The 14,754-nt window shown below is 55.5% G+C and overlaps 4 protein-coding genes and 1 non-coding gene across 5 annotated transcripts in view; 1 reads left to right on the top strand and 4 right to left on the bottom strand.

The window, feature by feature from the left end:
* The window catches only part of CHGG_06321 (uncharacterized protein), a gene marked incomplete at both ends in the record, with an annotated part of 3,660 nt that extends 1,505 nt beyond the window's left edge, over positions 1-2,155 (bottom strand). Inside the window, 3 exons of the mRNA XM_001222415.1 lie at positions 78-1,762; positions 1,846-1,938; positions 2,069-2,155. Of these exons, the coding sequence (XP_001222416.1) occupies positions 78-1,762; positions 1,846-1,938; positions 2,069-2,155 (1,865 nt within the window). The remainder of the gene's footprint in view (positions 1-77; positions 1,763-1,845; positions 1,939-2,068) is intronic.
* A 1,268-nt stretch (positions 2,156-3,423) lies between these two features.
* CHGG_06320 (uncharacterized protein) lies at positions 3,424-6,174 on the bottom strand (the record flags this gene model as incomplete). The annotated part of the gene is made up of 5 exons (XM_001222414.1): positions 3,424-4,022; positions 4,118-5,233; positions 5,311-5,371; positions 5,472-5,629; positions 5,697-6,174. The coding sequence occupies 5 exons, from the start codon at positions 6,172-6,174 to the stop codon at positions 3,424-3,426; spliced, it is 2,412 nt and encodes an 803-aa protein (XP_001222415.1).
* A 1,243-nt stretch (positions 6,175-7,417) lies between these two features.
* Positions 7,418-7,958, top strand: CHGG_06319 (uncharacterized protein; the record flags this gene model as incomplete). The annotated part of the gene is made up of 2 exons (XM_001222413.1): positions 7,418-7,565; positions 7,630-7,958. The coding sequence occupies 2 exons, from the start codon at positions 7,418-7,420 to the stop codon at positions 7,956-7,958; spliced, it is 477 nt and encodes a 158-aa protein (XP_001222414.1).
* A 584-nt stretch (positions 7,959-8,542) lies between these two features.
* Positions 8,543-11,359, bottom strand: CHGG_06318 (uncharacterized protein; the record flags this gene model as incomplete). Its single annotated transcript, XM_001222412.1, has 4 exons — positions 8,543-10,162; positions 10,214-10,660; positions 10,710-11,003; positions 11,105-11,359. 4 exons carry the CDS (start codon positions 11,357-11,359, stop codon positions 8,543-8,545), a joined length of 2,616 nt encoding a protein of 871 aa, XP_001222413.1.
* A 3,175-nt stretch (positions 11,360-14,534) lies between these two features.
* CHGG_11366 lies at positions 14,535-14,627 on the bottom strand. Its single transcript has one exon. It is a non-coding gene; the product is annotated as a tRNA-Pro (tRNA).
* Between the last annotated feature and the right edge of the window lie 127 nt (positions 14,628-14,754).

The raw sequence follows: 14,754 nt of genomic DNA, 5'->3' as shown, positions 1-14,754 counted from the left end.
TTCATCATTCACTTGGACTCCATCTCAGCCTGTCTGCAGAGCCTGTGAGCCCCAACCGAGCCCCAGAACTTCTTGACCCAGTCGTCCATGACAGTCTGAGAGTCGAGATGATGAGCACCTCTTCAGTAACATTCTGCATGTCGATCCAGACAGTGCTGTTCTCCGCCTCTGTGCACTTTGTCCACGAGGTCTTTTGGCCATCCAGTTGGGGACCAATGGGAGCTTGCCCGACGAGGTCAGTGTCATCCGGCGCGGGGGCAACATCGGTTCCTGAGTTGGCAATATTGGCCACCGCAAGAGTTTCTCCCCCCAACCCAAGGGCAGCAAACCAATCCGCCCCAGCACGGGTAACATATTTATCTTCCAGCAACAGAGTCTTCTGTGCGTCCTGGATTTTAGTGATAAATCGAGCAACATCCCGAGAGACAAATTTCTCGATTTCCTCGCGGGAAGCGTTCTCGAACCGCAAGGCGATGGCGGCCGAGAGCCAGCGAGCTGCCCTGAAGAAGCGCACATTCTTGAAATCGTGCTGATTCTCGCCAGGAAGTACAGCAGCTGCATCAAACAGTGCATGGGTCTCACCGAAGGCGTACTGGAGTTTTCGGTAGTACTCGTCAGCGACGCCGTCCATCTTGTCATGCCAGTAACGGCACTTGGCCCCGTCAGGCACCGGGAGGGCGAAAGCTTTGACGACCATTTGCGCGACAATTGCGGAAGAGGCGCGAAACTCGATGGCGTCAAATACGCGCTTGGCCTGGTCCTCGGTTGGCATCGGCTGCTTCAAGAAGTGGGCGTAAAGCTCACCCGTACAACCCCCGACCTTACGGCCCCAATCGCCCTGGTTGGTCGCTAGTTCGGTATTAATGAGATGAGTCAAGTGGAATAGCTGAGACTCCCTCGTGCCGCCAAAGGCTTCTCCGAGGAACTCGAACCGCTCCGGGTGGTTGATGGTAGGGCGGGTTGAGCCCCAGCGCTCAGCCCAGCGTTCGAAGCGAAGCCCCAGTCTTGGACCATATTCGGCCCATGTGTCCGAGAAAACAGAGGGGTCCCAGGCGGACTCAGGTCTAAGAATGAAGGCATGGTCTTGGGCAAAGGCCGAGAGCCGATGCTCCAATGACTCATGAATCTGACGCTGGAATCGATGGAGAGAGTCGGTCTGCAGCGCCGTGGGCCGAAGGGGCATCGGGTCGTCGTATGTGATGCGAGCGCGCTGAGAATCCGTCATCAGAGGCGAGTTTCTCTCAGTAAAGGAGCGGACGAAGCGCTTAGCAAAAGCACCGCCGGAGGATTTTGCAATGATGCGCATCATCTGGTCGGAACCAGGGCACACGACCGGGTTGATGGATCTGCATAGCCAGCCCCCGGTGAACGGAGAAGGAGTCAGGATCATGACTGGAAGCTGCACGTTGTTGGTAGCCTCGTTGACTGTGTGGTAGAGGCTGTCCACTGTCACGAAAATGCGCTTCTTGTCGAGGTCGAGACATATATCTTGCTCTGGTGTGACGGGGGCAAAGATCATGACGGTCAATACCGTCCCCCGCAAAACGGCAGCCTGGGCGCTCTTGGCTAGTTCCTGCGTGAACATAGCCTTGAAGTCCTTGTTATTGTTTGGCATAGTTTTGATGTCATCCTCGTGCGTGCCAATGATGCTATGGACCGTCTCGTCATCGGTGTTAACGCCGTCAATATTCTCGAGGAACTTTTGAATATTGAGCGAGCTAGCCCAGGTCTTAAGCGAGATACAGTCAGCACAAATCGATAGCTGGGAGCTGATAGTTTACATACCTGTGCTGTCTTCTCGCCGAGATCGTGGAACAGCAACTTCCAGTGCAGGAAGTCAGCAACCATCCAACCGTACTTGTTCTGGTCGGCATTCTCGGCTGAAATTCCACAGACACCGAGGATCTCAGCATCGCGAGGCAGATCCGGAGGGCCGTGCTTGGTGACAAAGTTAGCTATGGCTGGCCAAGTCTGATGGAATTCCAGAATTCGAGAATGTAATGGCTGTCCGGGGACGATGGCAGCTTGGACAAGGTCTTGAAGAGGGTATATCCAGAGTGGCACATACCAGAATGAGAGACGACTCGGACATGGCGGCCCGGAGCATTTGAAGCTCCTCGGGGCCGCCTTCCCAAGGGGCTTTGCGGACCGGCATGGTCGCTGGACTTGGTGTTAGCAACGGCACTTTAACGGAATAAGAGTTAACAAAAGCTAAGTCAGTATGAGAATACACACCTGGGAAGAGTGGTATCTATGAGATTTACTTGTAGAATATCTAGTCGATAATTTGATGGTTGTTGACTGTGAACCCGGGAGATCGGTTGAGATCGGTTGACCTCGAACCGCGATGAAGAAGGCGGGGCTCTGCAGTGAGAGAGAATTCCGGAAAGAAACCGGAAGGCACAACAGAAATAAATAGTGCACTCGACCCAGAAGGTGCAGGAAGGGCCAAATATTCCGGAGCCCTTGAGAACAAACAGGAGCGGGTCACGACTCAACAGGAGGAGAGAGCCACGACCGTGGCAGGCACACGTCGAGGGGTGTGGTTAATAAAATAATTTTTCTTGAAGCACCAGCCAGAGGCAGCCTTGAACGCGTCATGCAACAGGATAAAATCTTGACAGCTATTCCAGATTCACGGTTGGAAATGGGCAGTGGAAGGGGTTATATTCACTATTTTCCCCATTGTTTTGTTGAAAAAGGGGTAAGCCAGGAGGTATTCACCAGCCCACAATTCACAACCAAATGAGTTAAAGGGCTTGGTTTCCATTAAAAGTTTAATGATTACTCTCTTTAACTTGACTCATTTCAAAATTTCATCCAACCTCAAAGTTCGCGTTCCAAGTACTAAATTCATCCAAGAAACCAGCTGCACCATGGTCCGCCACACACGCGTCTCCCACTTTGGCGTTGGGATAGCACGTCAATAACATGAAATCGGGATTTGAATATTGCTAAAATATGTGCAGGTTAAACCTTTTGTCAAAACCTCTTTGACCGTCAACAACACCAACCACTCTTGTGTTGAGTCTAGAGGGGGGGAATCCACCCACCATCAGGTTTTATATACTTTTGCTTTCCACCGAGTTGTTCGGGAATTTGAACTGGGCTAGAACCAGTCTCGCCCATAAAATCTACATCGGATATGAAAGGACAGCCTCCCATTGAAAGGGGATTCTACAAGATACAGCCAGCAAAGACCACAACTCAGGGGAGTCAGCAACCACCATGCAGACATGTGCACGCCCAGTAACATATCAGCGATCAACAGCGAAAAGTAAGATGGATAATTCAGTGATCAATCAAGCCATCCTAGCTATGCCATGGGGTATATGCCTCCCAACCTAATGTCCCGCCATCCCAAGCAGCAATTTGTCTACTCATACAAAATCCATACCCCCCACGGAGCACCCACCTCCCCATTCACATTTTCTCAAACCGCTCCCTCGCCCTCTCCTTCGTCTTCTGCACGAACGCGCCAAAATCCCCCCGCGTATTCCTCGCCGCCTCCTCGCTCGCATCACCCAGCTTCCCCCCCTCCGCACCCAGCCCAACGCCGGGAGCATACACCTCGGTGGCGACCGCCTCCGTGCGCCCGGCACCCTCGGCGCCCAGCCCGGCCCCCGCCGTCCAGCCCATCTTGGCCAGCATGCCAGCGCCCTTGGACTTCTTCGCTGCGGGCTCGCTCCCGCCGCCGTCTCGATCGTCGGTTTTTTCGGTGGGCTCCTTGCGCTTCTCGGGGACTGAGGCGGCAGTGGCGGCGGCAGAGGAGGATGATGTGGCGGTGGTGGTGGTGGTGGTGGCGGTGGGTTGTTTTGGTTGGCCGAACGCGCGCCTGCGTTCGAGAGCACGGTCGCGGTATTGCGGCTGCAGGAAGCGTACGCGCTGCACTTCCCAGAGACGCTTGAAGTCCGCGTCTGGCTCGACGATCCCGCATCTTCTTGCCCATTTGTTCGAACTCGCCAGCGGCGCGGGGCGCGGTTCTGGGGGGCTCGCCAGCATGCGTTTGTGTAGTTCCGCTTCTGTTGTTCGTGCAGCCAGACCGAGCCTCGCGTGTCTTGAAGTATGCGTTTTGCAGAGGGAGGCAGCGCAGCCCGATCCCAGTCCGGCATAGGACTTGTAGACGGGAAGGTGGCTCCGACTTCAGCCGTGGGGGTGGCGGCGGACGATGGTGCGGGGTTCCTTGCCCAAAGCGCTAAGGGCCGCGGCAGCCTTTTTCTTGACTCGATCGTCCTGGTAGAAACGGTGGGTGCGCCCTTCGTGCTCAATGAGCAGGTCGCCCCGGGCCTGGGGCCCAGCCACGCTCGTCTATGTGCGCTTGGGTTGGCGCTCCCCAGCCGCATGCGAGACAGGTCAAAGGTGTCCCAGTCGGCGTAGGAGAGGTACTGGTCGTTCGTTTGTGGGGCGACCGGGCCGTCTGGCTGGGCATCCTCGGCCTCGCGGACAGGGCCGCGAACCAGAGATGACGTGACCTCTTCGGGCTCTTGGGCGGAGGGCGTAGTCGCGTCGGCCGCCGGTTTAGCGCCGTGCAGCTGCGCCGACGCCTTCGCCCACAGCTGCACTTGTGGCATCATGGCCACCTTGGCAACGGGGGCGGGTTCCTTGGTACCCTTGGCCTTTTTTACGGGCTTCGCAGATTTGGTGGCCTCATCAGCGTTGCCGCCGGGCTGGTCGGGGCTCGGCGCGCCGGGGAGGGGGTCGGTCGAGACGATGCGGGCACTGGGATAGGCGCGTTCATCCCAGTACTTGACACGCACGGCGGAGTTGTAAATGGGGGTGAATGAGAATTCCTGATTCTCCGTCGCCGTGGTGTCGAAAGCGGGAATGAACACGCCAGTATGGATGAAAGCCACCACGACGGGTGAGGACGCAATCGTAAATCTCGTGGAGGCTCGGAATTTAGCGACGGCGGCCATGGCGTCCTCAACCGTGGCAAACTCGGCGAAGCCGTACCTCCAAGACTCATTGGTCTTGCGGTCGCGCATCAGGAACACGCGGCGGAGCGAGCCGGATTTCGCTCCGAGACCAACCGTGCTGTTTGTTGGCGCTGTCGATTTGAGTTTGTTGACGGTGGTGGGGGCTTCCTTTGCGGGCTTTGGGTCGTCAACAAACAGCTTCATGACGCCTTTGGCTAGGACTTCCTCGGTGACGGATCCCTCAAGGTCCCGGATGACGACATATTGGGATGGGGTTTGTTGGAGACACTCATCCGTCTCGCCAGTTAAGAAAGGGCCTGAAGCGCCGAAATCGTCTTCTGCTCAGGTCAACAACCCCATGTTCCGTCGGCGTCCGGATATCCGTAGCACTTACCAGGTCGCTCGGCTTTACATTTGAAACAAACAGCTCGGTGGGGGTAATTCATAACACCGCACTTGGATTGTCAGTAAATTCAGTCTATTATTAAGTGAGCTACATACATTGATGCAGTCCCAACCGTCATCGTCTCTACGCGAGCCGCGAGATGAGTCTACCTCGTCACGGTCCTCTGCGGCCATGATTTCTACTGTAATGGGTTCGGAATCAAGGCCGCGAGAATGCTCAAGGCGAAAGGTAATATCGGGGTAGTACCGGTCAAGGAAGTCTTCAGCCTCCAATCGACGATGAAATTCGACGAAAGCAAAGCGAACACCTAAAGGAGCCGAGTGAGCAAAGAAGGGAAGGGCCACAATGGATGGGAGAGACCCGAGATAACTAACCATCGTAGTTGTGGCGAAGCCGAGCGACCCTTACCTTGTCGCTCGAGAAGTGACGGTCTCTAGTAACGTAATCTAGGCCGTAGAGGATGTCACGTTCGGTGGCATCCTCAGGCAAACTGTTTATAAGAATGACCCGGCCCAGAGTCACCCAGTTGTCGGCGATCCAGGTGGCGTCTATCGTGATGATGTATAGGCACACGAACATCAGGAACGGCGCTCCGATATCTGCCAGAACCGCGAAGAGGATGGGTATCAACAGTGCCGGCTTGAGGGGGGTGTTGCCCCAGACGCGATCCGGCTGGAAGTCTTCCATCTCGGTTCGAATGATCCGCGCTATCAGGGCCGCCGAGGAAAGAGTTACGGCGATACGTCTCATCCATGGATGCATATCGCGGAGGTCGAATATCATGTAAATCAGGACGTAGGCCATGACCGTGGAGATCATCCAGCCCACGAGACCGAGAAAGCGAAGCATCATGGTAATGATTGGGGTTATCGTCGGTCTTCAAGTAGTAACGACGGCCTGGGGCGGTTCCAGAGTAGTCGTCAGCAGCCTCGCTGTCGTCGTAATTCAAGTCTTTCGGAAGATCTGGGGAATCTTTGCGGCGGGAGACGAGACGCCCAAGTTAGCCATTTCCAGTTCGAGCAGCAACCGCAAAGCACTCAAACAATGTCATGGCCAAGGTTCATCGTGCAGGCTATAGTACCCTTCCTCGACCGACGGTAGCCGCCATCTCTATTGTCGGAGTGGCGCGCATGAGGGCTGCGGCTCCGGCTGCGGTTGCGACGGTCGCGATGTCGATCGCGTGAGCTGCCGCCATCTCGTGACGCGGGGCGATGTCCGCCTTGGTACATGGAGAGAATCGCAATGCAAAGCAGGGTAAGGCAAAAAAAGAAGGGGCAATGCAAGAAAGGGGTGCCAGAAGATGCAATTGGATTCTCCTCTAGATGCGATTCGAGGGCGTCTGGCTGGGTGAAAGCATTGGAGTCGAGCGATCTTGAAGCCAAACAGGCAGGAGTGGGAAACAAAAGTGGAAGCTCACCCTTGTTTCCCAAGCCGTACAAGTAAATTCACACCTGTTACAATGGCCGAAGATCTGCCGGTAAGCGAGCGAGTCAGATTAAACGGGGTTGATGATGGATCGCTCTTATCGACGTCAATTGAGGGTTGAACTTTGAAGCGGGAGAAAATTGATGTAGAGAGGCAGAGTTTGCAGTGATTGATTTTGAACAAGAGCAGAGAAGGGGTCCAGGCAACAGATCACGAGAAAGTCACGGGCAGGTCACAGGCAAGGCACACGACCTTTTGCCTTGACCCAACGCTGCTTAGTCCTCCTGCCTGCAGGCAATTGCTCACTCATTTTCACTCTTAAATCCCCATTCACACACCCTTTGCTCACAGCCTCAGACACGACGGGCTTGACGGGTTCTTGGCTTAATATCTGTCTGTGGTGGAGGACAACAACTCGGTGAATCCAGCACCATATTTCCAGAGCTTATCTTCAAATTATACCCCCGGCCATCGAGGACTCGACTTGACTCGGCCGAATTCGGACAATCAAACAAAGCAGTGCACTCGACCCTCGAGCCCAACATATACCCTACCTGATCCCCGACCTTCATCATAGCACACACCGAGAAGAAGCTCCCCACATCATCCTTCTCCTCCTCCTCCTCCTCATCATCATCATCGTCATCATCTTCTCATCATCATCATCATCATGGCCACCCCACCCACCGAACCCCAAGAGGATTCCTCGCTCTCCCAAGAAGGCTGCTACGTCGCTCTGACCTCCTCCCCCCTCAGCATACAATCCGTGACCGACCGCGTGCGCTCCCCACAAGCAGGCGCCATTGTCCTCTTCGCCGGTTCGCCAACCCCCCCTCCCCTCCCATCCCCAACCCCCAACCCACCAACTAACCCCCCCTTCAGGAACAACACGGGACACCTTCGCCTCCAAACGCGTCACGCACCTCTCCTACAGCGCCTACACCCCCCTCGCCCTGCGCACGATGCTCAGCATCGCCGCCGAGCTCCACACCACCCACAACCTACGAGGCATCGCGATGGTGCACCGGCTCGGGGGAGGTGCCCGTCGGGGAGGAGAGCATCCTGATCGCGGTGTCGGCGGCGCACCGGCAGGCGGCGTGGCCGGGCGGGGGAGGCGGCGCTGGAGGCGTGTAAAGAGAGGGTGGAGGTGTGGAAGCGGGAGGAGTTTGCGGATGGGGAGGGGGTGTGGCGGGCGAATCGGGATGGGGTGAGGGGGGAGAGGGTGGGGTGAGGGAGGGAGGGGATATTTATATATTTGTATATGTGATGCTTGTTTGTTTTTTGTTTGTTTTGGGTTTTGGATGGGGGGGGGGGGGGAGTTCGGGTGAGTAGGTTATGATGCTGTGGACTGTGCTACCGGCGGGATGTATGTACCACTGTTTTGGTCATCGCGTTCACTTGGACGCATCTATACCACACTCTATGTATCCCCAATTGCTGTGGAAGTGTAACAGTAACACTCAATTTTTCCCAACACAAAGTTCTGGTTCTAGAAGGGAACTGGCACGAGAACTCTCTTCGATTACTGCTAAAAGTAACTAGAAGGCCATCCACCATCTTGCTCTGTCTGATCTCAGTCCACAAGGCATCTAAGGGACACTCGAAATCGATATTTGACTGAAGACATCCATCCCATCATGCACCTCTCACTCCCTCGTCTTTCCCTGACAAACAACCCTCCTTGACCGAGACTGAGACATGGTTGAAACTGAGCCTTGGATCCCAACAAGAGACACACGGCACACCGATGGATAAATCATACGAAACTCCCAACACCACTGCTGGTACAACCCGCTCATTTGCCGCAAGGGAACAACCCCCTACCACCGGACGAACATGGTCGGCTCGCTGCCCATCTTCGATAACCAAAAAATAGAGAGACACCCCTTGCAAAAAAGTACATCCAAAAATACCCATGCCACGACAAAGTTAGATCCCGTTCCCAAACTCCCAGACTCCGTCCGCGTTTAAATTCCAGAACCACCATTTCAACACCAGCCGCTCTTCTCATCAAGGCCAGGTACTCGGCCCAAACGTCTCTCCCCGGCGGCAAGGGGATCTGCACCGCCTGGTTCAGCATGTCCATGGTCCTCAGGGCAGCCGTGTTCCCGAACCAGGCTGGGGCCTCGGTGCCGCTGAGGTACAGTGCAAAGAAGATGACGAGGGTCGAGACGATGAGGCCGCAGTCGAGGGCCGACGAGGTGACGTAGTTGTACTGCAGCCACCAGCCGGTGCGGCGGCGGCGGATGAAGAAGTTGAAGACGGTCCCGACGATGCCCCAGCAGTAATAGATGAAGACGGTCGCGGGCGGCAGCATGCCCGAGCCGCCAAAGATGAGCGGCATGTTGACGTAGCGCCAAATACCGCGCTGGTAACGCCGGGCGAGGAACCACGTGATAACGGGCGAGACGGCGCCGACGAGCCAGAACCACTGCAGCGAGCTGTAGAGGGCCTGGCCTGAGAACATGCGGGCGGGGCCGATGGCGCCCCAGATGATGGAGGCCGTGTAGAAGACGCGGGCGCTTGGGCAATTCCACTGATGGACCTGGGTCTCGGAGCAAACGTCAGGGATCGTATCCAGTGCCCAGTTCATGACGGCGATCTGCACGATGGCCGACCAGATGGACGCGATCAGCTGCGACCAGAACATGACGCGCGGCGGGACCTTCATGTAGTGACCGAGCTTCAGGTCCTGGACGAAGTACAGCGCCTGCGACATGCAGAGGTACCCGTAGTTTTTGAACATCATCATGGCGAGGGGGCGGCCGGGGAGCATGTAGCCGACGATGAACTCGGTCAGGACGTTCAGGCCAAGCTGGGTGTTGGTGATGGCCTGCACGATGCCGATGGGAATCGTCCACACCAACGGAATCAGGATACAGACGATGTACGCCCACCAGGGGAAGTTGGTGTCCCAGGCACAGACGACGGCGAAGGAGAGGCCGAGCATGACGACGAAGAGCACGGTGTACCACCAGTCCTCGGCATCGCGATACTTCTTCATCAACCGCATGTGGACATCATCCTCCTGCGACCGGGCCAACTTCCACTGCGTCCAAATCTCGCGGCCGTGATAAAGTGCGACATGGGTAATGACGGCGGTGATGGCGGCAAAGGAGAGACCGTAGGCAAGCGCGAATTGCGTCGGAAGGTAGAGGGGCGAATACGCGTTGTACTTAGCCTCGTCGAACTGCATATCGTCGCCCAGAATCGCCGACACGTTGTACAGGCGCCCGGTGTTGTCGTATGCGTGCGAGTTTTGGACTGGTAAGTAAGCCGAGTACCACATACCCGAGTAGTGGATTCCAAGCGAGATGACAACGAAGAAGGCCGTGATGCCTCCCAGCACGTTGGCAATGGCGTGGAAGGGCGGAATGAGCGGGGACATCAGATAGCCGGAGATGATACTCCAATCCTAAAAAAATCAGCAACGTCACCATCAGAGAGCAATATAACCCATGCTTACCAAAGTCATAGGGAGTAGGCCATAGCCGCTGTAGCCACCAAAGAGCTGGTTGACAACGACGTTTTCAGGCCAGATCCAGGTGAGCCAGCAGAACCACGACAGTCCCATGAATAGATAGCCTGGGAACCAATACCACAGGAACGAACCCGAGAAAACAAGCATGAACCACTTGTAACGGCTGATGCTCCAACCGTTCGCCCGGGCTGGGTCGGTGGGAGAGTGGTCGTGGAGGGTGTAGAAGAGCGCACAGTTGACCAGATCAGTCGGCCAGATCATGGCTGCGGGCCAAACAAGAAATCTCCTTGCCAGGCCAGCCAGCCCATAGCCCGTGCATAGCGTCGTGATACCGAACAATAGCTGCCATGCCCAACCAAAATCCTGTTTATACCACATCCGCTGCGCGATAATGACATCGGTGGCATACAGGGCACCACCGCCATAGGCAGCCTGAGAAGGGTCAGCAATTATACTGGTGGCACTATCCGGCCGGACGTACGTTTGACATGATCACTATAATGACGTGCTCCTTGAAGTTGAACGGCCCTGGCTTGAAGTTGAATTTGAGACCCCAGACATTGAATACTCGGTCGGGGAAGACGAGGTCCCACGCGAGTCCGATGGGGTAGGCGATAAGTTGGATAACAAAAGTCGTGAGCGAGATGCTCGGGTTCCTCAGCGACAAGATCATGTTTATGGCGGACCCAATAGTGCAGAGAAACATGCCGATTGTCCATGCACGTATCGTATTTACCGGCATATCAACGTCGAAATTCCGGACCGTGGCTCGCACCTTGAGAAGAAGCGGATGTTAGAACACGCATGTCACCTTTTCCTCCCGAGCCCACCACTCCCGAAACTGGGGAAGCAGGCAGGCAAATATCGAAATCTCACTTCTGGGTATGGCGAGTTATCCTCGGCTAGGATCTGCTCGATCTCGGCTCCCTTCTCGACATTGTCCGTGTTCAACGCATTGTCGACCTCCTCCAGTTCATCCAAGGGCAGGTTCGGGTCGAATCGGTGCATCTTCTCGAATTGCTTTAGTGATGCGAAGCCGGTCGAGTCGCCCTCCATTGATCCATCCATGTCTGGTACCACATTCTCCTCTTCCCGCCGCCGTCGGAGAGACTTGAGAAACCTCAACGCCATTTTGCCGGATTTGTTCTCCTAGCCGCAGGCAAGGCCGGGCCCGCTCGTGCTTTTCGGCGCGGCAAGGCCGGGCAGGAGAGCTCGGTCAAGCAGCAATCGGTGCAGTCGTGTCGGTCGTCACGGTTGTCGCAATCGTCGCGCGATCGTCCGATCTTGGGGTGTTCGGATGAAAATGACGGAGCCGGGAGGGGATCAGGCGACAGGTACAGCGCAGCTAAGACAAGGGGCGGTTAATGTCTGTTGAGCGTGGACATGGCCGTCTTGCGCGCTCGGCGCAGATCGCTGAGCGGGGGGCTTGGGGTTGACGGACTGGAATGCGAAAGATTCCGAAAGGGGAGAGAGGCAGAAGAGGCGCGAGGGGATCTGGTGGATTTCTACGTCGGCTCCGACTTTGGGACCGGGCAATGGCGCTGGGTCTCAGGTTGTCTCTCAGCGGGCGCTAGGGGTCGCCTTGGTGGACGGATGGGAGAAGGCCTGGGAGGGGCCCTGTTCTGGAAGAGCACGCAAACCAGCCAGCCAGTATCACGGAAAGATGCAGCCCCCAGCAAAGTTAATTGCTGACCTGCCTAAATTGGTTTGATGGCTGGGCGATGGGTCGAATTCCCGATGGAGGGAACAGGGAACCGCAGGGATTGAAGCGGGGGCTGGCCCGCCCAGAGGTCTGGGGCGCAGGTTGACCGTTTGCATACCTCGAGAACATCGCGATCCGTCCCGCTATGATGCGATAAATTCTCATGCGTGTTGTCCTGGTCCGTGGGAGTGATCGCCCGCTTCGTTCGCAGCAGCGTTGGGAACTCGCAGCCCACCCTCGAGGCGATCCGATCAATGTCGGGCTCCCCCGGAAGGATCTCCATTTCTGAATCAGGAACAGAACGGTCGGGAGTCCGCAAAACGGCGCTACAAAAACGCCTCCACATGCCACCCCGGCGCTCGCCACCGGGGCTGATGTGGAATCAGCTGCATGCCAATGTCTCGGCCAATGGCATGGACGCCCTGCCCTTCCTCGCAGCTATCTGGACCCTTTGATGTCTCTTATCATTTGTCTCCATAGGTCGAGTTACTGTTGAAGATAGGAATGCCGAACGGCGTCTCAGCTGATAGGGGTATTGACTGGAAACCGGCAGCTCCCTGGATTCCCAGTTATTATCACAATAGTTCTCTTTGTTGTCAAAAAAGCCATGGCAGCATGGTCATGAGGTTAGCTGGCCGGTATGCGGGGCATGCCTGGCTCGAGTCTTGATGGCCGAATTGATGGTCCCTTGTGCCGTTTGGCTCAACCAAGGTCTGGGGTTCCGGAGCAGGGAGTGCCGAGTCGAAATCTGCTTGGGGTTGGCGACTTCCGTTACGTAACGGAGCTGCTCGCCAACTCGTCCCAACAACGAAGGAAGGACAATTGGATTACAGGTTCCAAAAGACAATTACTGGGCAAAAGTAAGGAATTTTAGTGAGTCAATCGCCAGAAATTTGAAGCAGTCTATCTCATTCCAAGGAAGAAGCTACAGCGGGCATGAGAGGAAGCCGCGGTTTCCGCATTGGGGCGCTGGCCAAACCCCGTGTCCCGTTTGACCTGTGCCTCCCATCCAGTGTTTTCCGAAGCCTAGTCTTCTTCAATTCGACACCGAGACTCTGAAGCCGGGACAATGCAGCTAAGGCTATTGGATGCGACACAGGCGTTTTATTCGACGAATCGAACACCTTGAAATTTACGGAAGCACTTGGGGACGACGAACTAAGAACCTCTTCCACACCACTCCGCGCCCAGCTTCCGTTTGCTTTGGTGTCTTTCTCTGTCCTGGAGCCGAGATCTGGGCATGGCGTGGCATGGCATGGCACGGGGGAGAGGAAGCATCTGGTCCGTACCATCTCTTCTCAACAACTGGCAACCATCCTTTTGTGAGCTGAAAGAAGGCGGGGGTTTTGAGAGCGAACCCGCTAGATCTGTGTCCGATGCCTTCTCAGCCGCGGACACCTTGATCTGGCCTCGGCTTCGTATCCGACAGACATGAGTGTTCAATATCGCCCCGTCCCGGCGCTCTTAAGATCGTGGTCGTCCGCACATTAAATAGTATTGGGGTAGATAGCGTCCCAGCTTCCCGGCCGCGGACTCGCCAAGCGGCGTGGACGGCACACACGGCCCCACGAAAATAGCAGCGCATAAATTGGGCCACCTCCCGGCTATTTGTAGTAGATTATCCCTGCTACCACAGCAGATACCATTGCCGGAGACACAGAGAGCTTGGTATTAACCTTAGTTTACGGCCTGCCGCAGAACCGGGGTCTCAGACTTTCTAGGATATACCTGAACTTTCTTCGGACGGCACTGTATACTTTTGACGGCCGCCCTCGCCCAGGACGGTCTGGGTTTGCCCAGAAACCTCTTGCCGACCGAGTTTTACTCTCTATCTCCGTTTTGGGAATTGTGTGATGCCAAGCGGCTGAGGGTGTCTGCAAAGTCACCACCGCGGCGCTGTGAAGTGGATGGCAATATAGATACGCCAACCAGAATCAGTCACGCTGCTCGCTTAGATTCTCGAAGGAGCTTCACGGCTCACGACAATCTGAACCAAAAGATGTTGAAAATCTCGTTTGCTGGGTCAAAACGCAGACGACTAGAGTAGTCATTCTACATCGCTCGCAAACACGGGAGAGTTGTCGTAAATACCGATGATTCACACTGGTCGACAAAAAAGTTAAATCGGAAACTCTCTTTCTTACACATCAATGTAGACGACGTGGCAGGCCTGGCGGTGGATTTTGGCGATCCACTCGGCAGAATTGGGAAGGCGTTGGTGGATGGTGGCGGACAGGAAGAACATATACTGACCTTGTCCGGGAAGGAAGGATGATGGTTTCCTCCCAAACGACAACCGGCCAGTGCTTGTTGGCGATCAAACGAATGACAATGATGTCAGACGTGAGCTTCGAGTCCCCAGTAAGAGACCAAAACCGGTGGATGTAGATCGGGGCGATTTAGAAAGTGGCAACAGCAAACCCATTTGTCCTCATCAACCACTGTTGTGTGACTTTGTGCTCGATTTCGACCGAGCTTGCCTGCATCCGTTCCGAACCCCGAACTACCCGTTGCGCCTATTCGCCCGAGCGTCGCACCTCGCGGCGATTTCAACACCGTCAAGCTGAATGTAAGTGATCCCCGGTGCAAAAAGAAAAAGGAATGGGGCTTGGCCGGGGAATTGAACCCGGGACCTCCTCGCAAGCTAAGCTATAGGGTTTACCCTAAGCGAGAATCATACCACTAGACCACCAAGCCAATCAGGGTGACTGGGTTCAGGAGCTCAAAGCTTTTGTTTATATTCGCTAGGGAATGAGAACGACGCATGAAAAGGTATCCTGAATTTTTCACAAAATTCACACACAATTCACCACTCTGAGAAAAT

Source organism: Chaetomium globosum, genomic scaffold (assembly GCF_000143365.1).
Source record: "Chaetomium globosum CBS 148.51 scaffold_3 genomic scaffold, whole genome shotgun sequence".
Classification (NCBI taxonomy): domain Eukaryota; kingdom Fungi; phylum Ascomycota; class Sordariomycetes; order Sordariales; family Chaetomiaceae; genus Chaetomium; species Chaetomium globosum.
This window is presented reverse-complemented; position numbering and strand designations above follow the sequence as displayed.